Genomic DNA, 21774 nt, shown 5'->3' with positions numbered 1-21774 from the left:
TCCAGCTCGACGGAATGTGGTACGCCACCGAGGCCCGCTTCAGGCCCGAGCAGCCTGCGCGAGGAAAGGCGTCTCCTAAGCACACTCGAGGTTCAAGCAATGCCCATACCGATCGAGCCCCGTGCAGGAGCAATTATTTTCAATGGGAATGGCATAGCAACTATTATTGATTTCAAAGATATGCGTAAAAGAAAGGAGATAACTTGTTGAAAATTGGTGAGTGTGGTGGCACGAAACTGCGTGCGTGGTTGCATGAACACGCTATAGTTGCTCAAGAAGTGCTGGCGTACATTGAATCATATTACGTCACGCAAAGGCAGCGCCACTTTAATCTATACTGCTAACGCTGGCTTACTGTGTACATTTGTATTGAGCAATATCTTTCAACATCAAGAAACGAAACAATATTTCAATACTAACAAAAAAAAAAAACGTCCACCTCTTACAGCAAACAACGGTCCCGTGACTGGGCTCACAAGACAGTTAATGTTCTTGCTGTCAGAGGCGCCAAATGTCCTTTCTGGCAACTTCCAATGAATAAATAAAACTATAAACTTACCTGTCATAAAAAACAACACATAGCTGGTTAGAATCAACGCGACGGACAATCTTTCCTTCAGTGGAGTAACGTCATTTCATGTTATGGGCGGTTGTCGGTCCCTTTTAGGGAATACGATCCCTGTAGAGGCCCCGCCGCGGTGGTCTAGTGGCTAAGGTACTCGGCTGCTGACCCGCAGGTCGCGGGTTCAAATCCCGGCCGCGGTGGCTGCATTTCCGATGAAGACGGAAATGTTGTAGGCCCGTGTACTCAGATTTGGGTGCACGTTAAAGAACCCCAGGTGGTCGAAATTTCCGTAGCCCTCCACTACGGCGTCTCTCATAATCATATGGTGGTTTTGGGACATTGAACCCCACATATCAACCAATCAATCAATCGATCCCTGTAGAGAGCACAGCGACCTTTGCGCTGCACATCACTACAAGGAAACCAGTGGACAGAACAGAGCCCGCAGAAAGGAACGAACTGTCTACTGATCCCTACGAATACAGGACCAGTGGCCATGCCCACCCTATAAAGGAACTAAGTTGGCACCGCAGAGCCACGGGATCCGATCTCGCGTACTCTACAAAACGGTGGTTTAGTGAAATTCTGCCGCTGCAGGGTGCGAAGCAACCATCGCGCTGTCCATCGCTTCAACAAAACCAGCGGTGAGAGCAAAGCCCGTAGAAAGGCGTGAGCTGTCTGCTAATCGCTATCGATACAGGGCGCGCAACCATGGCCAGACGATCGAAATAGGCAGTTGCCGCCGGAGTCGCACAACCCCTCCGGGACCTTGCATGTACCTTTCGCACGACGGATAAGGCCGGCACGTCCCCTGTCTGCTTGAGACGCCATCATCGTTGGCTGTCGTTTCATTCGCAAATAGAACATACAACACACGGGGTGGCGTTATCACTTTTCGATTTTGTACGGAACCACGTGGTGGCGTTCGACGCCGAAGGCGACGTCAACAACGTTACTTTTGATTAAAAAAAAGGCGCCTGTAGACTTTATATAGCTGCTATTATCCCCGAAGCTCACATTTATCATCGCACCGGCCATGCGCTACAAGTTTTTCGTCCACGAGCCCGTACTAAAACATCTTTTGCTTTTTTTTCCCCCAGCGCAGCAAAAGACTGGAATGAGCTTCCCCTCGACATTGCCACAATGACCAGCTCATCAAGCTTCATGCACAGCATTTCAAATGTATTTTCACATGAACCATTGTGAAAACACTATCGATTGTATTAACCCACCTCTTAAATATTGTCTTTTCGGAGTTTTTGAAGAAAATAAAAATGAAATTAAATGAAACAAAATCAAATATAACTTCCAATGCCTGTTGCTGATCCCATAAGGTCATACGGAATGTTCTCGAGTTTTACGCTCTGGTGTGTGTCTGATTGTGTGTCTGAAATTATTATTATTATTATTATTTAAACTCTCTTCTCAACCCTGTGTATTCCCTACCGAAGTGCAGTACAACATACCGTATACTATCACCTAGTTAACCCCCCTGCCTTCCTCTTCTCTCGTTATACATATAAGAACCCATATACTCGAAACCCATTGCAAATGCATGCAAGCGTAATATTGTTATAACCACTGGGTCAGTGCAGGTATTTAATGAACACGTTGTTCGCACATTGTAAATAATATATTTAGGTGTTAGCGTATTATTGGCCATTCACAGTATGGCAGTCGCTTACCCTGACCGGGCGGTGGTATCTTGACGATGTGATACTTGAGGCCGGATATGAAACTGGCACCCAAGTTGTAGCTGGTGCCATCTTCCATGGTGATGGGGTGCGCGCTAGCCAGGTTCACGGACACCAGTTTGTTCACATCGTACTGCAAATGTTCATAAAAAAGGGGGACACCCTGTAGTGCCAACAGCTTGAGTGACTGCGCCAGGGGCTCTGGTTGTGGGAGGGCACCTCCCGCCTTTGACCCCGTTCGGGAACAGAAAATGCGGCTCAGCTTTTCTCTTTCAGCAGTTCAGTCTCCTTGTCCTTATACAAGACAGACCCAACACCCAGCAATTCTTACACTAACCCCTGCAACAGCCATATATACCACGTGTCAGCCTATACCACGTGTCAAACGTAAAAACACATCCCTTTCTTATGTTGAATTATTTCACAACCTTAAATGTCCCCTTTCCACAACACCCTGTTTTCCTTTTTCATTATTTGTTCGACGTGCTTGTCGAGTCAACAATAAGTACGCCTTTTATTTATCTATAGCTGAACCACAGCTGTAATCTTCTTTATGTCGTACTTCATATGTCTGCACCCGCCAGCCATGCTACCTGCCTATGTTCTGATCGTCGCAGATTTCTTATGCTCATTGCTCTCAATAGGTCCTCTTGTAAGGCGCGCGCAATTACTGTGTATAAGCAATTCGGTTTAAGGTACATAACTGGACTAACCCTTTGAATGGCTTCCAAGGAGTCCTGGTCGACTTTCCACACGAAGCACGTTTCGGAAGTGCAGAAAAGTTCATCGCCAAGGGTGTACACGTTGCCAAAGTTGTTGTCTGTCAAGTCGCTGGGCACCAGGGCCGCGAAAAACCTGCAAATAAACAAGGCCGACGGGTTCGTGATTGGATTTGACTAGTAAGCTTAAAAAACAAAAAAACAAAAAAAAAAACAAAAGGTCATCCAATGCAATGTAATGATACATTGTATAAAGTTTTCGAGGATGCCTTGCAGCTACATAATTGATTCAACAAATGAGATAAACAAATATTTTTCTAATGTTGCCGTAATTCACAACAAAATAAGAAAAAAAATCTCAGACGGTTTTTTATACATTTCCCTTGGACGACTTGAAGCACGAAGTCATTGTCTTCCTTTTCTTCTTAGTCGATGTAAAGGTCCTCTTTCACAACCCTACGGAAGTTTCCCGGACCTAATGGCTGTCGCGAATAAGAGAAACATAGTGCACTACGCTCGTGCTGGAAACGTACCGCTCCGTGTTGTATCATTTCTGTGCCCCGTGTGCTACGCGGTTACTTTTATTGCGATATCAATTATATGGACAGTTTCGACGGCTTTCGCCGTCAGCGTCGCCGCCGTATGTTCTGTATAACATACAAATCTAACATACAAATCAGCTACAATATGACGTGATTACCAATTTGTCGAACATTCCGCAATGATTTGCCAATAATCAGCTCGCTGTTAAGTGTACTAACACAAAATACGTAGTGTTTCACTATCGCAAGAACATATTGATATGGAATATTTTAACCTAACAATAAGAAAGGCTCCTATTTTACAAATTCCTTCTTTTAAATATTAGGGCATCATTTTTAGGATAATTTACACCTGGAATGAACAAGTACAAAGTGTGTGCGCAAAGGTAGCCTATGACTGCTATACTAAAATAAAAGCTCGCCAATATTTTCCACAAGCCGTACTTCGTACACTATACTTTTTACTGTGTCACTGTCATATGACCGACTGCTTGGAATTGTGGGGTGTTACGGACAATAGTTATATGAAAGCTCTTGAACGAATTCAAAGGCGTACATAAAAAATTATTAGCCAAGGTGAACCAGCAGGTAAAATTTTCCCCTCGCAACAAATTCTGCCGGCTTCGATGTTTCGCGACTACAAACTGTTGTTTCAATAAATAACATAATTAACAGAAATTAACCTTTGCCTGCTGATGTTTTCTCGATCCCTACATGCATTGCGTGACATGCTTTTAATAACAATTTCAATTTGCCCAAATGTTACAATAGTTATAGAGAAAGACTGATCGAATTTAATGGAACAAAACCATGGAACGTGATTCTCCTTGAAAATAAAACAGCACGTAATTTCGGCCTAGCATGCTAGTATTCATTAATTTTTTTGTCGAGACAACATATGTAAGCCTGTGTGTATGTCTGTTTGATTTGATTTTCATTGTGTTCTTTTTTTTTTCTAATGAGTGCCTGGTACAGTAAGCAAGTTGCAACCTAATAAGTTCGAATGTTTGCAGGAGAAAATGTATACGTGCATTGTCTGCATTTATATAATTCGTTTATGTTTTTTTTTCCTTCAAAGCTAACCTGTAGATTCTCTATGCACATTGTATGGGATCAGCCACGGCCACTTGAGACAATCCGTCCAAATATTCTTTGCATTTTTATTCTTCTCATAAAAATAAAGTTCTCTTAATGTAGATTGATCGAAATCCATAACATCCACAACATAACATCATATGTTCTACCCTCGGGTAACACGGATGACGCCTGCAGTGGAAGCAGAGATGATGGGCCCATCACCACCACTCGGAGGGTGCGTGTGATAAAGTAGCTGTCAATTGCTACTCATGTTAAAAAGACCCCCCCCCCCCCCGCTTCCCTAAGTCTTAAAGAAACATGTAGGAACACGGGGAGGGGAGAACCGGGTGTGTCGCTCAAGCAGTAGCTGTGAACTCTGTAGGAGCGTGGCCGCGATCGCTGGTGCGCATGCCACCTCGGCAGACATCAGCAGACGGTTCGTATACTTTTCCACGTGCTGTGCTCTGAACGTGAAAAGAATAACAAAAGTGTTGCCCCTCCTAAAGCAGCCATAATCTCTTACACCAGCATTTCGTAGAGTTACGTGAGATCGGATCCGAAAGAGTTAGGTGCCAGCCTTACTTCGCATAACATTCCAATCCGTTACTGTCGCATTTATTGCGTCGCCCTTGTGTCGTAACTGTGCTTTATTCCTAATCATGAATCTCTGGCCTACACCCGAACTCTTCTATAAGTAACACGTCAACTTGGGGCATCGTCGGTCAGCCTTTCTGAGGCATTTATTCTTGTTCTGACAACTGTCATAGCACGTTCTCTACTCCGGGCGATTGCAGGCTAAGTGCGAAGGTTTGTGCATTGCTTCGCTGCAGCCTTCTCGATCGGTCAGGCTCGCACACACCGGAGGGATTGTTCTGGTAAAACACGCCCCGCCGCGGTGGTCTAGTGGCTAAGGTACTCGGCTGCTGACCCGCAGGTCGCGGGTTCGAATCCCGGCTGCGGCTGCTGCATTTCCGATGGAGGCGGAAATGTTGTAGGCCCGTGTGCTCAGATTTGGGTGCACGTTAAAAAACCCCAGGTGGTCGATATTTCCGGAGCCCTCCACTACGGCGTCTCTCATAATCATATGGTGGTTTTGGGACGTGAAACCCCACATATCTATATATCTTCTGGTAAAACACAACTCACCTCGAGAAGATGCTCTTGCACGGATCTGGATAACATTTGGTGCCGAATTCGGTGACAACGGGACGATTGACGGTGCTCATTTTCTTGTAGGCCTCGGTCTCCACGTACCGTGAGCTGTAGTAAACCTGCGTGGCGTCAAAGCTTATCAATTTGCCTGGAAACATCTGATATTCGCCACCTATATTGCTTTGTGCTTAGTAATAAAAGGAAGATAAAGTGTTTTACTTCGTCAGATTTATCAATGTGACCTGTGTCTTGCAAAAGTGCAGAATGACTGAAAGAAAGCAAGGTACTGGGAAGTATAACCTGTTGCGAATCTTCAGGTGAATTTTATATTTCACTCACTGACACTTTGTGACAAAATCACCCCTAGTAACCACTCGCAACAATACGCTGAATTGGTAATTATCAAACGGTGTCCTGTTCCCCAGGCTGAAAGTGCATGCAGTGACATACACAGTTAAATACTTACGTCATTAGAAACGAGCTTAGGTTATCCACACATCGAAGCAATCCACGATGTGAAAAACCGGTCACACAATGTTAATGGCATTTCAACTCGCCGAACTTCCTGGAGCTGAAGTACCAAAAGCCGACCGCTTGTGCATAACTAAGTAGCAAAACCAAATTTATGTGTTTTTTAGCTATAGGGACACACTGATTTTGTTTCGAGACCAAAATAACTCAGGAAAAATAAATAAAACTTGGCATTTTGATTGTGGTGAGTTTGAATGGCGGAACAAAAATAAACAGTCGGAGCTGCATGGTTGATATGATTTTGCACAATACTTTTCTTTATCTAATACGATTTTCTTTTTATTCCCGGCCAACGTTCCGCAAAAATGATGCATTTTAATCCGGTTATTACGATCACGTTTCTGCCCAGGATACGTTTATTATTCAATATACTATAGCTCACAGAGCGTTCTTAAATTTTCGTGATGTGCCAGTTTCAGAGCCGCTGCAGCTGCAGCATCGTCTGTTTCGGGTCGAAAGGATCTCTACCAAGCGCGGACATTGAGCCCAATTATATAAAGAAGAAAATTAAGCACGAATGAACCAGATGTCTCAATGCTCCAAAATAAAAGTGACCTGCTAACATAGCATCCATATATCCCCCCCTTTGTTAGACATATTTTTTGTTAATAGTATTTTCGTATAATAGGTTTCATTTGCTGATTACCGTGAAAAAAAATCATGAAGGAGATTTCACTGTACTTGCGTTTGATGACGGGAAGCAACTATACAGTGAAATGGTCCTTACATTAACGTACAGTGCATTATAATTTAAGGAGGCAAAGCGTCATTCTCGAAAGTATCAGCCTCGTGCTGCTTTAGCGCTTGAAAGCTTCTTCCATCATTTTATGATGGGCAACTGACAAATATTGCAGGCGAAACTATATGCAATACGATTCTGATAGCTTGACCGACTCGACTGAGGTTGAGTTTGTTAGTGGTCAAGTTAAAGGACACTGGGATCGATTGCGTTGAGTGGACTGCGTTCTATGGTAGCGAAAGGCAAGAACATGTGTGCTTAAATTTAGTTGCACTACAAAAAGAAGGTGAGTGCTCTCTGCCATGCAAGTCTATTTTATAAATAGACGGCTCTGAGCGAGTTTGAAGCTCAAATACTAATAAAATATTTTATTTTGGTAATAAACTCAATTTTCCCGTGACGCTTCTACTCACGTCGATGCTAGCTAGACGTCACGCCACAGTACTAATTCTAGTGGCTTCACGCCAGAGTCTGGCTTGTTCTGATGACGTCAGGTACCAAAACTTCCAAAGTAGCCGCCCGTGCGTCACCAACGAAGCCATGGTACGAAGCGGCCATGGAAATGTCACGATATCTTGTGGGAACAAGTGAGGATAAGCTCATAACTACGTTGTGACGTCAGGGTAAAGTGAAACTCGCTTTTAAAAATCTATTGTAATTAGGTTTTTAGGGTGCACTCACGTTTAGCAATGCATTTCCTTGGTTCTCGATGGTGCGATCTTTCATATCACACACAAAAAAAAAACGACAAAAGTTTTTGCGCGGAAAAATTTAGAGCCCCCAACAACAGCATACCTCTTAAAGGGACGCTAAAGTCAAATAACAATTTAAGTCAGAGAGAAAGCTGAATGTATGACAACATATAAAACGACAATATTATCAACAGCAGTGCCCTACTTACCAATAAACTAAGGTAAATGCACAAGAACACGATTGGTATGAGGGCTTTAACGTCCCAGAACCACCAAATGATTATGAGAGACGCAATAGTGGAGGGCTCCGGGAATGCACAAGAATACATGCACCGCAGTAAAACATTCTCAAATTGATACCTATGACGTCACACGAACCGCCTACAATTAATCACTAGTAATCAATCTAGCTGCACTAAATAAAGAACCTTCTGTGCATCAAGAGACACAATACCATTATGCTGGTTCGTTTCTCTTTGATTCATAAAAAAAAGAACCACCGGACGTTACTAGTGGGAATGGCGCGAGTAATTAAAAAATTCAATTTTCGCTTGGTTACACTGGACAGGCCATGTCATCTAGTGGGGCGCAGTAGAACCAAAACACGTTTGCCATCTCGGAGCCAATGACAGGAAATCGATCAATGGCCGTTGTTGCTGCTGTAGATTCCGCTGCTTTCGTTTTGTCTACTAGTGTCGGTGACCACGCAGTAAATCCGGGCAACGTTGTGCATGGCGAAAGTGACGTGAGTAGGTCCGCTTCTTGAGGCGGGTAATTTCACATGCGCTAACGCGATGCGGGTCACTAATACGTGATTCTATTTTTTAAAAAATAAGCCATTCCTTGGCACAAAACTTTACGAGCTTTCTGGACCACTATTTGAACAATCAACATCGACTTCATAGTTGCCTTTATTGTCCCTATAATCACATCGTGGTTTTGGTACTCAAAGAACAACTTAGTTGCAGCGTTCGCGTGACCCTCTGGCAAAAGAAGGGGGGGGGGGGGGAAACGCGCATGTCGCTTTCGTTGTAGGCCTACGCTTGTCCGTGTTTCATGTTCCCGCAGAAACGAAGTTGTTTGTGCGGAACGAAGTAATTTGAAACAGACCTCTAGGAGAGGCCTTATTCCTGCAGTTTACATAAGATACGATGATGATGACGAGGTCGATGATGCAATACAATCGCGTATTACTACTGAATTTGACACGTAATACCCAATAATTGTGTTTAGTTTGAACACGCATTTCAAGCGGTATGCAGCGATTTGCAACCGATTTGATGGAATAAGAAAGCTAATGTGTCTGATCGTCTAGAAGGCGGCAGCTCGTACCTTTCCCTTGTGTATCTCGTAGGATGAGAGGATGGCTGCGCCGTCGAACCAGTGCTGCAGGGAGAAGCCACCTTCCAGCTCCCACATTCCCGGGCCGAGCCGGAACAACTTGCCGCTCACCCACTCGGGCATTGTGCCTGCACAGTGGAAGAACAAAGATGGAACCGCCACACAATGCCCGTTCATGACTAGAGTAGTTGTTTGGCCACGGCCTCTGAGAATGGCGGGCGCGCGCCTGCCTTCTCGGAGGTGATGCTTTGGCTCTGGTGGTTTGGCACGATCCAGGTAGAGAGCACACAAAACGAGGGCAGAGACCAGGCATGTGTGTCAAGACTCTTTGTCCTCGTATTTTGAGCTCTCGTCATGTATTATCCTCCTGTTCATGATGCACTGCATTCGTAAAACGGCCTATCAAGATGAGGGTAAGTATTGCCATTTTTGGACATGTTGGTAAACGGAACTCGAAAAGAGCGAAATCCGACTTCTGCAGTATCCCTTCTACAGGCATGCATTGTGTAAAGTAAATAGCACATGGCGTTGTCGCCTCTCTTACGTCCCTGTGAGTTAGCGCTCAGTACAGAGTTTGAGAATTGGGGGCCCAAGACACTGGGTCCCGAAGCTGCGTTGCGTAGGTTGCTCTGGCGTTCGGAGGATCAGCAGAGTTTGAGAATTGGGTCAAACGCAGACTGCGTTGAATCAAACGCTTGGGCAGCACCCGTTGCAAAATGAAAAATTATGCGAGGTATGGGTCATACGGCACCATGGCTCGCGCTGCGTCTGCTTCGTTTTGCTGGCGACCCGTGACACCTTGGGGGCCCACACTAGCTTTCGATTTTTGGGCCTTGGGTCAACACGAACGCAAGAGCCCAAGATTGGCTTAGGTTCTGCGCATGCGCCCTAGCGCGTCGCAAGCTTCTTGAGTCCCTAAGGTCCTTGGGGCCACAATTCTCAAGCTCTCTAATGCGTTTTCGAGGGTAAGCGTTTATTAGGATTTCAGTGAGTGATAACGCTGTTCAGGACATGTCCAGTGCGTATTTATGTCTTGCATAGAGTTTCTCGATATACACTAGAGGGAACTCTGGCGCTAGTGTCTATGGGAGCTGCAACACACGGCGCTTCAGCGAGCATGGGAATAATGGGTAGTACACACATTTGTCTAATTTTCGTACTTCTGGCCTGCTTTTGGCTCCGTGTGTGTTCGTGTGGCTTGAAGCTGTTTTTTCATGAAAACATAAATTAGCAAATGTTCACCGTTAGCGCTTCACAACCTTATTCTTTTAGGCTTACCATTTCGAATCAAGTCACTAAGTTGAAAAGGGTTCGTTTTTTCTTTCAAAAAAAAAAAAACCGAAGTACAGCAATAAACGAAGCCGCAAGTACGATTTGCCGCCCGCAAGTACGAAGACTAGCCATCATTCCCATGGTCGCTGAACGATCGCAGCACCAGAGTGCCCTCTAGTTAATTTTGGGTAACTCTATGATGTCTTGGTCCAGTTTGCCTGTCCGTTTCGGTGGAACAGTCACTACGGTGCTCGGCTGCTGACCCGAAGGTCACGCGTTCGATCCTTGCTGTGGTTGCCTCATTTCGATGGAGGCGAAACGGTAAGAGGCTCAAGTAGTGTGCGATGTCAGCGCATGTTTACGAACACTAGATGATCAATATTTCCGGAGCTCTCCACAACGGCGTGGCTCGTGATCACACAGTAGTTTTGGGACGTAAAACCCGGCAATTATTGTATGTTACTCAATATTTCCTATTAATGTTTATTACTTAGGCTAAAGCCTTCAGGAAATGAAACGCCGTTGCTCATTCTTTTGACCTCGGTTATTTTTAGTGACCGTCTTGAGGCAATAAAAAAAAAAACGCAGATCACATCATTTGTACTCGCATACCTCGTGATAACCTTTGTGCAAGCATATCTTTGTCTGGCAAAAAAAAAAAGAAGAAAGTATAAAGAAGCCTCGAATTTTCGCTTAAATTTTGAAATGGGGTGAAAACTGTTTTAGTCTGCGAAGTATGGGCAGTAGTACCGGATGATGTGTGACTGATTTCGTCAAGTGTAAAAGTTTTTTCTGTTGCTCAGGCAAACGCACGAAGTCAATTTGTGACGCTCATGGAAGAAAGAATGATAATTAGCAGTCGATGCGCCATCCGTATCTAACTACAGTTAACAAAGTCGAACCCGGATATATTCAACATGAAATTGATAAAAAAAGGTTATATTTATGGGTAATTTGATACGCATAAAAATTGTTGCCTTTTCCCTATGGAGACAGTGTGGGCAAGCAAGGATTGGCGCGTGCCTGCTTCACGGACACGTTTCTTTTTATTTATTTATTTATTTATTTATTTATTCCTGCCTTCCTTCCTTCCTTTCCTTCTTTCTTCCTTTCTTTCCTTTTTCTTTCATTTTATCTTTCTTTCTCTTCATTTATTCGTTTGTCTTTTTCTTCTTATTCGTTTGTCTTTATTTATGACGAATCGCAAACTGCTTCGTCTGATGCTTGCTTGTTTGCTTATTCACTCACTCACTCACTCACTCACTCACTCACTCACTCACTCACTCACTCACTCACTCACTGGTCCTCGCAACGCTTCGCCTGCAAGGACGGTTCCTCTGGGTCACATTTAAGCGTAAGGAGAAAGCAAAAAAAAAATGTACAGGCGTGTTAATCGCACTAAAATTAAAAAAAATAAACGCTGCAGCTTGGAAGTTGATCCGCGTGAAAAAGCACTGGCTTAACGACATTTACGAAAGCGATCGTATCGCAGGTGTCCCAAACAAGCGGTGAGAGAGGAGGATCGAGAAAGGTGACCCGAGGTTCCTCCTCTCAAGCGGCGCGGCGACCGGTTGGCGTCCGACGCTGGACCCGGGAAGGAGACCTCAAAATAGCAGCCGCAAAAGGAAAGCGCGCGAAAGCGGAAGGAGGGCGGCCATTGGGAGCGCCACGAGGTCGCCGCTATGGTGCGGGTCTCTGTGTCAGCTGCTACCGTAATCCAGCGGTATATTTGTTGGAAAGCTGCGCGACACGCCATCTGGTTCATGGGTGAAGGACAGGTGACGGCTCGCAAAGAATGAGCAACTGGCTCAGCTTTCGTTTCTTTTTGTTGACGCCCGATAGTTGATGCTCGTGTACATTGGTGATGTGGAGCAGTTTTTTTTTTTTTTTTTACAGCACGCAATAAGCAAAGAGAAACGGACCTGAACATTGCAACGCTCTAATTTTTACACGTTCGTTGCAACAAAGGTGTTAGGCAGTATGTGTAGGCACGAGAAAAGCAAGAGTAAGGTAAAAGTGATAGTCTAAAAATGTGCGTTTTACAACAACGTACAAACCAGTGTTGTAGTATACTTGTTGTCGTCCGTGCGATTATTTGCACTACTCTTCTGAGTTACTAACCCTCATAGTAAAGTATGAAAATTTCCTCTATACGGCATGACGGAATGTTCAAGCCCGATGCTGCACACTGTTATATACTCGACACAGGGTGAGTGCAGATGTTTGCAGTGCGCTGGGTACTGGTTAGGTGTAGCTTTTGCAGGCTCGAACACCGTCTCTTCCGGTACAACCTGCAAAATCCTTCATTCCAGTGCACCCCACAGCCGCAATGAGACGAAGCACAGTTCTTACGCAATCTCATCGCACGTGAGGCGGCGATCATACACAGTACTGACTATTGGGCGAGCTGGGGCTGATTCGTGGGTATTTTTGTGCAACACACACACGGAACAAAAAAGAAAAAGACACAATAGGCGCAGACTTACAACTGTTTTATTTGAAACAACAAAATGCACTTTTATCTTCTAGAAATACAGACGCCCCTCTAAAGTGGACCCGAATACCCACGAGATAAAGCTAAGTGCTCAACAATCCTGCATGATCAAAGTAACAAAAGAGATGAAAAAAACAACAAACTATAGTCGAAGCTGACTTCGCACATGTGCAGCATGTTTACAACACGTGCTTTTCAAGTGGTCGAATTCTTTATCGGACATCGTGATGGACGGTTGACTTACAGCGTCTCTCATAATCATATGGTGGTTTTGGGACGTCGTACCTGGCAATATCGATCAGTCAAGCTTGACTTGCACACTTCTCTCCCATGCTCATAATATAAAATGCTTCGATTAACGCCCGGTTTATTTTTCACATATATTTTGACTGAATCTTTGTGTCTTAAAGAAAAATGCTGAACAACCGCACGTAATGCAATTATCCACCAGATGTGTTTGCGCTAAACTACGTAATGCGGAGTCATGCTTCCTCAACCTGGTGTTAACACACCTTCAAAGATTGCCCGACATAAGATCTGCCGCAGCTGAACGGAACCATCACTCCTGTTTTGCAACAACGGTAACATTGGATGTGCTTTATCCGGCTGCTGTTCTTACTCCACGTAGTGGAAATTTACACCATCTTTCGAAGTCGTGGGCGAAACTTTGACACCTTGTTGGGCGCTGCAAACACCACGATGGCGAAAAATGGCGTAGTACTGCACTGCATATACGTAGGACTGCGCATAGTCTGCTTTATGCCGATTTTCGGATGTACCAGACACTCCCCAGCGCATGATGTTCGCGCATGTGGCCTCACCGCAGGAAGAAAGAACAAGTTGGAGCTTCAGGAACATTTAATACGAGCTACCGAAAAAACAAGCGAGGCAAGGGAGTCTAGTAGACCAGGCATGGGCGCATTAGCCAACGGCTCTGCGAACTGAAAAAGACGCTCACTTCAGGCGAAGAAAGCGGACTTCAATGTTCATTTTTTCCTCTTTCAGGCTAAAATAGGAATCATAAATGGGATTTTTCTCCCTCTTCTGCATCTGCAGTTTTGTTTGTGCTTCTATTAGACGGATGATGGTTTCAAGAATCTGTTTTTCTTTTTTTCTATGGAAGCGATTTGCGCCGTGAGTACAGAGCGCAGCTAACCCTCTATTTGCTCATTTCTTGACTGTTTTCGTAAGCACTGTTTATTTTTTTAACATGTGGTGGGACCAAATTTCAAGACTTTAAAAAGCCTGCAGTAGACTTCCTCTTTGTACAATAACACTCAGCATGAAGTATTGGACACAGAAAACGTTGCAATATAATTTAACTCCCTTACAAAGTGTGCCTAAATGCTCATTCTCATGATCGAGACCCCTCGCTAGCGTGGCTGACACCGACGTCACTAAGTAAATATAGTAACGAAAGCTTTAGTTATATCACACACTATACTGCCTTGCGCTGTCACCTTGTATTTCGCGGCTACGGCTAGGTCAACCTGTCTATGACAGCTTTTTCTGCAGCTTACCTCTCACTGCATTCCTTGAGGAAGTAATACAATTATTATTATTATTATTATTATTATTATTATTATTATTATTATTATTATTATTATTATTATTATTATTATTATTATTATTATTATTATTATTATTATTATTATTATTATTATTATTATTATTATTCATCGTGTCACTTTCATGCTCTGTCAATACCATCTCGTTATGTAAGGTTTATGAGTACAGTGATCTTGGTATTCATTTTGACAGTACGCTCAATATTTGTGCTCACGCCAAACGTAAACTGCCACGCGAGGCCTTCGTTCTCTCGGTTGCGTTTGCAGAATCTCTAGAGCATTAAGTTCTCTTACAGCTTTCCAGAAATTCTACACCGTAATATGTCTTCCTAAACTAGAGTATGCATATTTGATCTAGAATGGCATCGCTAAGTCTAGCAGTGACGCCATTGAGTGAGTCCTGAAAGAAATTCCCAAGCATTTAGAACCATTGTTTTGTTAGGAATGACTCTGGATCTCGTTCTAACTCTACCAGATTATTATCATTGCCTTCACTTCACTGCCGACAAAATCGCGCTGACCTCTTATTTCTTTACAAACTAGTTCACGGTATGATATCCTGCATTTTGCTTCTCAGCTGTGTAAATTTTCAGATTCCGTGTAAATTAACTAAAGAGAATCGACCATTTTATGTAGCTGCCAACTTCTTTCAACACTCTACTACTCACAGAATTATAATGTTAACTTTCATGATCATCATATTTTTCAGTGTCTACTTTTATTGTTTTTATCTCACCTTTGCACTGTCTTAAGGTAGTTTTTATTATTTAAAGATTCTTCACCTTTCTGTTTTTCAGAGAGCCTTCCACATAGTTGTGTATATTCTCCCTTATTTTTCACTGCCGTTCCATGATTATCGTCTTCTCTTTTACTTTTCCATTTTGCGCTGATTTCTTTCTCTCTGTGTGCTTACGCTCTTTTTATTTGATTTCTTTCGTAGTCTGTATTGTATTGTTTATTTTTTTATTTTTGCGTGTGCCTGTACAAAGACTTTATGGTCGTTCCTGGGCACGTTAAATAAACTATTGATTCACTGGTCAATTGATCGATTGATTGATTGATTGATTGATTAGTAAAGAGTACTATGTAGAGAGTAAACACTTATTAAGAAGATGTATTGCATCGTGGAACATTGCTTCCAGGTCCAGCGATATTGTCAGCAGTGATCTACGGTATCCGTCTTTTGGGCTTTCAGCTAAACGAAGTCGCATGTATACACCTGTCGTGAAAAATGTATAGCAATCTTCATCGTATAATTCTGTTTGCATTCAGCTATTCCCGCTCTCCTCACTTTAAGCCAGGCGAATACTGGTTTTGCTACCAGAGCTATAGCAAAGGTGACATGAAAAGCGGAGGGGAAACGAAGTTCCTTCCTCGCCTCGCATAGCTCAATTTCCGTCGAGCGAGACAGCGATGACGGCACGCTGTGTACGTAACTCGCGCATTGCAGTTATCCGCAGAGGTGATCTACATCGCCACTGCGATGTCGCAAGAACAGGCATTGGTTGACTACCATCTGCGCCGCGTCGTGACGCTGTTATTCAACTTCCTCTCGGATAGACGAATCCCACTTCCTTTCCGACATGCGCCGCGCCAAATATAGACGAGCATTATTGCAGCACCGATTTTATGGTGTGGAACCTTTTGCACTTTCCTCTCGACAGAGGCGCAACTGTGGAGTGGCCAAATGGAGAACACGGGCGAACAGGAGAGGAGTATGCGTATAGCGGAGCGCAGTTAAACGGGGAATGACAGATAAACAAGCCCCCGCGAGACAGATTTTGTCCCAGAGATAATTCCATCCACGATGGCTGCCTTCCGTCACGTGGTTCACTGCTTGTGGAGAGAGTGAACGTCGTGGTCGTTATGTTGTACAAGGTTTCCGTGTCACGGTTCTGGAACATGGCCTCCGCCGTGCCTTTTGTGCTCGGTAGTATTCAACAGCTGTATATGTACGGTCCAGTGAGGTATATAGCACATCAGTGGGCCTATAAAATCGTTATCGGCTGAAAGTGCAGACAAGCAATGTAAAAAGGAAACAGAAGCAAAAGAATCGTTCGCCGCTCGCTCACCAGCACATTTGCACTATTCGCGTTCAGGGTTGGCTTCGTAGCCGTCGTTCCGACCTCCCCTTTCACGCATTCTTTGCAAATCCGGTAGCAATAAATGTGAGGCAAATAAAGAGGCGACAAGAAACTCGGGAGGATTGCAGCACTGCAAGTAACTGTTATTCACGAAGTAAGCTACGAACGCACAATAGCTGTACATTTTTTATCTGTAGCACGCAGAGGCGAATGCAGTTTGTACATTTACAAGTTGGCACTTCTTCCAGAGGTCATCCTGCACTGGGAGTATCACTTCATGCACCTAGAGTTCAATACCCCTTTAAAAAGCGTTTTAAAAAGCGTTGAAAGGAATCTGGAATACCCCACGAAGTTTGCGCAGTAATTACACGTCTAAACGATAAGCGAGTCGATCGCTATTTAAGTGCGTTCAGTATTGGGACAGTGTTTTATGCGATGCGGCCGTCATGCTGATTCGTGGTGGATTCACTCCTCCGTCTGATTACGCTTTCTCGTTTCGTGCTGGTTCTCTTCATTCGCACATCGTCACTGCCGTTTTTAAATGAAGCGCCTGCTAAATTCTACGTGTTTTCGCCGCACGTCCTTCTGATTAGGTCGTTGTTGAAGCAATTTAAGTATTACGTTGGTGGTGCTTTGAGAAACGATCATTAGGTCAAACTTGTGTCTTCCTGCATGTCAAACGCCTGAGTTATTTTTTCAACAGTAATATAGTTTCCTAATAATCAATCAATTGAACAAGAATGTTAAAAAATTCTTTATACTATAAATAAATCCACGAGCTTTCTTTATATCATATAAGTGTTAATTGACTACTGTATAACTCGGTAGTTTTAATTTGTATTTCATTTAACACATGATGTTCTAAATCTTACAGCCATTTTTCCTCAACTCTGCTTTCCGTCACGATCGTGCCAGGTACACAGTGTTAGCCTCGTGACGCTCTCGTCCATAACTCGCGCACTTCTAAAAGTCTGTCACGTCACTTCTTATGGTCCTGACGTCACCTTTATCGCAGTACCTCCAATACGTTTAAATATCCTCATTCTATTCGACTACACACTAAATTTTACTGAAAAAAATTCCCCCCGTGTGGAAGTCAATGACAGGGTACGATCAATTATTGGTTTTATTGATGCATCAAGTGTTTAAAAAAAACACGAAAAATTATGAACAAAATGTCCATGCTGGAACCGATAATTCAGAAGTCGAAAGGAATCTAAAGTATTTCAGAATGACTGCGTATAGTAAACCAACAAATGAAGCCGGCCAGAAAGAGACATCATCTGTACTATAGCTTGCAATCAGGATTCTTTTCGACGAACATTGGTTTTGCAGCGGTGGTGCCTTGTGTTTGAGCTTCCTTTTCGTTGTTGTTGATTTCTGTTTACTTGTTTTACTCGTAAAATATCTTTCGGCGCTCCACATACCGTTTCCGTACTACGCAGCCGGGCCATGCCCGGGAACTTCCTGTTTGTGCCCGAGTAGGCGACATAATGTATGTGTGACGGCAGAGAAAACACGTTTCGTAACATTTCGAGTGCTGCAGCCTCGCAAACCCGTTCTCGAACGAGTGCGCGCGCTTTGTGTGCGGGCGGGTACCGATATGGAAACGCCAGCCTGCGAGAGCGATGAAAGGCGGCTCGAAGGAAGGAAGCGTACAAAGTAACAGCGCCGGCAACGCGATCCTTCCTCGCGGCGCACTTCCTTCCCGGACCGAAACAGGCGGACGCTGTTGCGCAGACGACGGCCGAGCCGACGAGGAGTAGTCTATAGCAGCGGCACCACAACCGACTCTAGCCGCGTTGCGTCCGAGGAGCTGCGTTGTGACTGATGACGTCCTTGTTCCTGCACGCCGGGCGAGACGGCAACGGACGGAAACGAGACGCGTATACATGAACACTAAAACGTGAGCGTCGAATAAATGAAGTGCGCAGGATAATTAGATACATACGGCCGATCTACTCCCCGATTAATCGATTTAAGTTCCGACAAAATTAGATCACTATATCGATGAGATGAGGGTCACGCTTAGAGCTTTCAGCTCCTCGGCAAAAATGAGAGGTAAACGGTGGAAGTACCGTTTCCTGCATGCTGCAGCGAGTCAGTGCGCATGTTGAAACGTTTTAAAGGTGTGGCTCGTCTATAACGGCTGATCTTGGCGTTGAGTGCTGTTACTATATGAAGGAATAACGCGGTACGTGCTTGTATACGTGTCATCGGCCTGTATACTAATGTGAGTGCAGGCCCGTACAAAGACATGTACACTTGACAGGCACTTATAAGTTATAACTAATTTTTCGTTTGTTTTCTTCCTGATAGTGAAACGAAGGGCTGCCACGTACTTTGGTTGCCCTAAGTCGAAAATGGCGATCGAAAATTAACTTTTAGCTCTGGCACGAATAAAAGCAGAGAAAAAAAAAACATGCCGTTGAAAACTGCCGGATGTCGGAAACACGTTGGGATGACAAAATCTTACGTTAGTGGGAAGAAAACCGTAAATGACGTAAGGCCCGAGGGCTACCAAAGCGTGACCTACATTCGGCTTTTCAGAAAATAAAACAATAAGTGTCCACGGCAGAGGAGGACAGCGGATGCCTTCGGTGGCCTTGCCTGAGTTATCAGGTATTTCGGGGCTCCGCATGTACGAGGCAGAGAAGTTTCCTTGTTTCTTGCAAAGCAACACTAGGAGGGCAATGCGTGCGCCGCTTTTCTCGCGAAGCTAGGTTTTTCCTCTGCGCAGCAGGTGCTCTCTCTCTCTCCCTCTCTTTCCCCCCTCTCTCACTCTCTCTCTTTCTCTCTCTCTCTCTTTTAACTGAATCTGCCACAAGCGCCGCACTATAGACAAGGCAGTGACACTACAGCAGTGAAGCTGTCGTATAGAAAACAAAAAATGCCGAAGTAAAGCGAACCATAAAGAAATAAAAATAAACCAAACACTTCGTTCGGGCCAGCTTCTAGAGATGCGAAGTGCCCGGGGTCTCGTACGGGGAAAATGGCAGCATTGTTTACTACGAGTGCCGGCAGTCCAGAAGACTCTGCTTCCTTGACAACTCCGAGAGAGCGCAACAGACGCGTCTTCACCATTTATCTATCCATTCCCGGAATGCGCAAGAAGTCTGACTTGCCTATTTCGGCGCCATTTCAGTTGGCCCAGTCGCACCTATCTCCTCCTATAGGCCTCACTTCACCTTTCCGCTGCTGACCCGCAGTTCGCTGGATCGAATCCCGGCTGCCGCGGCTGCATTTTTTGATGGAGGCGGAAATGCTGCAGGCCTGTGTGCTCAGATTACATTACATTATGTATTTATATTACCGTTGCCATTACATTTATCATTACATTTATGTATTTAGTCATCTTCACATTACGATGACTATACCTGCTCTGAAGATTTATTTTACCTTCTGACTAACATCAGGCGGGTGTTTAGTATACCGTATTCATCTTCATCAACAATTTCTGAACTGTACATACAGGTACATTTATGTTCCAAGTATCGTAAAATCTGCCACAGGGATATGTCTCGTGGGGTGCCCCTCACTTGCCAGTGGATACCTTGCATGTGGGTATCGTTGGGAATGATGCCGTATAACTTCAATTTGTGTCCACAATGAGCGTAACTGCCAAGAAATTTCGCCGATGTTTGGCAACGCTCGTCTGCTCATGTTCCGACATCTGAAGCAGCACTCCAACAAGCATGCTGCAGGCGGATCGTTGCCTACCCGTATTAAGGATTGCTTCGCCGCGACTGAGCACTCTTAAATAAGCGAAGTGTTGGATGGCTCAGCCTTGGTGCGCGAATGATTATACCGTCAAGAACGTGGGAACAGTTTTTCAATTTGTATCCACCGTGTAGCTCCTGTGAGACGCTAGAACACCCAATTTCAGAGTGTCCCACATTCTTTGCGCATCAAGCACAGCTCAAAAGGAATGTGGACTTATTGGGCTCATGTGCATGACCCTTGATTATTGCTGTTCCCGAGTGGATGGGCTTCTCGGCGTGACTGGGCGCACAGAGCTTTACTAACTTTCTTGAACAAAAGCGGTTCGGCCTCGCGTTTATAAACATTTTTTCATGTGAATAAGTGTTTGTGGGTTTACTTCTGTGTTATTTGTTTTTTATCCTTTTTTTCTTTTTTTATCTCCTCCCATCTTGATTTCCCTTGTGTCTCCCCTTGCCACCGTAGCAGGAAAGTGTTCCGCTCCTTCAGGGGGCAGTTAATTGTCAGCCTGTTCTCTCCCCCACCCTCCCTATTTCTTCTGCAATTTTGCGTTCTTCTGTGTGCGTGTATCGAAATCAAATAACACTAATATATAATCAACAAATGGTTTAAAACCTAATAGTATGGTAAGATATATTATTTGGCTCATTTTATTTACTTATTTATTTATCGATTGAAATAACGTTATTGAGGTCCTGCCGGACGCATCCACATAGTCGATTCTCAAAAAAGGAACTTGAGTGGCCACGAACTAGAAGCCGCCATCATGCATACTGCCCGGCTGCATAGCGAATATGGAGAACAGTAAGACAGATCACAAAAAGTGGGAAAACCCTTCACTGAGACAAATGGGGCTTTAAGAAGCAACGATATTTTTCTAAATATAACCAAATTACACCAAGAAAACGGCTAGCGGCAACACCTATCAGAATTCATAATGTGGACAGGCCTTGTAAATTATCTGACAGCAGCAACGAAATTAAGCCAGAGGTCTAAGATGCATCCTCATCAATGAGTGCTCAGGCCTGGCTTGACTTCTTTGAATAGGCGTATGATCGGAATTTTCGGCTTCAAGATCAGGATGAAGGGATGAACATGCGGTTCTACAGGAGAAACGTTGCGAAGCCCTGGTATGAGGTACTAGCAACCAAAAATGCAGGACACTCATGTGCCGATTCAGGGCAGAGCTTTCTAGTGACATTCTGTGAAAACATAATCTTTCTGTCTCTTCCTTTTATTTATCTCTCTCTCTCTCCCTCTCTCTCTCTCTCTGTAAAAACAAGTTTCAATTTTGGGACTGTGTAGCAGCCTTGAAATTCCACCCTGGTCTGATTACGAACACCATTTCGAGAATTGAGGAGCGTGGCATGCAGTGGAGTCTGCGCCCTCCGAATCGTCGCTTGTGTGCCTCATCCCATTGGGAATTTCTGTATACATGCCGCACCATGTTTCACTGGGAACACTACGAATGCTACTGCAGATTAGGAAGCTGTTGTTAGTTGAATGGTGACAGTCTTCGGCGACAGAAGTGACCACGGCTGAAATGTTTTCTGCACGTGCATCATTCAACAAACCCGACTCATC

General features: G+C 44.3%; 1 protein-coding gene across 2 annotated transcripts in view; it reads right to left on the bottom strand.

The window, feature by feature from the left end:
- The window catches only part of LOC119182499 (carotenoid-cleaving dioxygenase, mitochondrial), a 46130-nt gene that overhangs the window by 16665 nt on the left and 7691 nt on the right, over positions 1–21774 (bottom strand). For both annotated transcript variants that reach the window (XM_075888877.1, XM_037433387.2), the window contains exons 2-6: positions 9044–9180; positions 5744–5868; positions 2973–3114; positions 2251–2392; positions 1–54 (exon numbers count right to left, since the gene is read on the bottom strand). The exon at positions 1–54 is cut by the window's left edge and continues 155 nt beyond it. In XM_075888877.1, coding sequence (XP_075744992.1) covers positions 1–54; positions 2251–2392; positions 2973–3114; positions 5744–5868; positions 9044–9180 — 600 coding nt within the window. The remainder of the gene's footprint in view (positions 55–2250; positions 2393–2972; positions 3115–5743; positions 5869–9043; positions 9181–21774) is intronic.

The sequence above is a fragment of the Rhipicephalus microplus genome, chromosome 3 (genome assembly GCF_043290135.1).
Source record: "Rhipicephalus microplus isolate Deutch F79 chromosome 3, USDA_Rmic, whole genome shotgun sequence".
NCBI classification, from domain to species: Eukaryota; Metazoa; Arthropoda; class Arachnida; order Ixodida; family Ixodidae; genus Rhipicephalus; species Rhipicephalus microplus.
The sequence above is the reverse complement of the archived record's forward strand: the minus strand, read 5'-3'. Positions and strand labels throughout refer to the sequence as shown.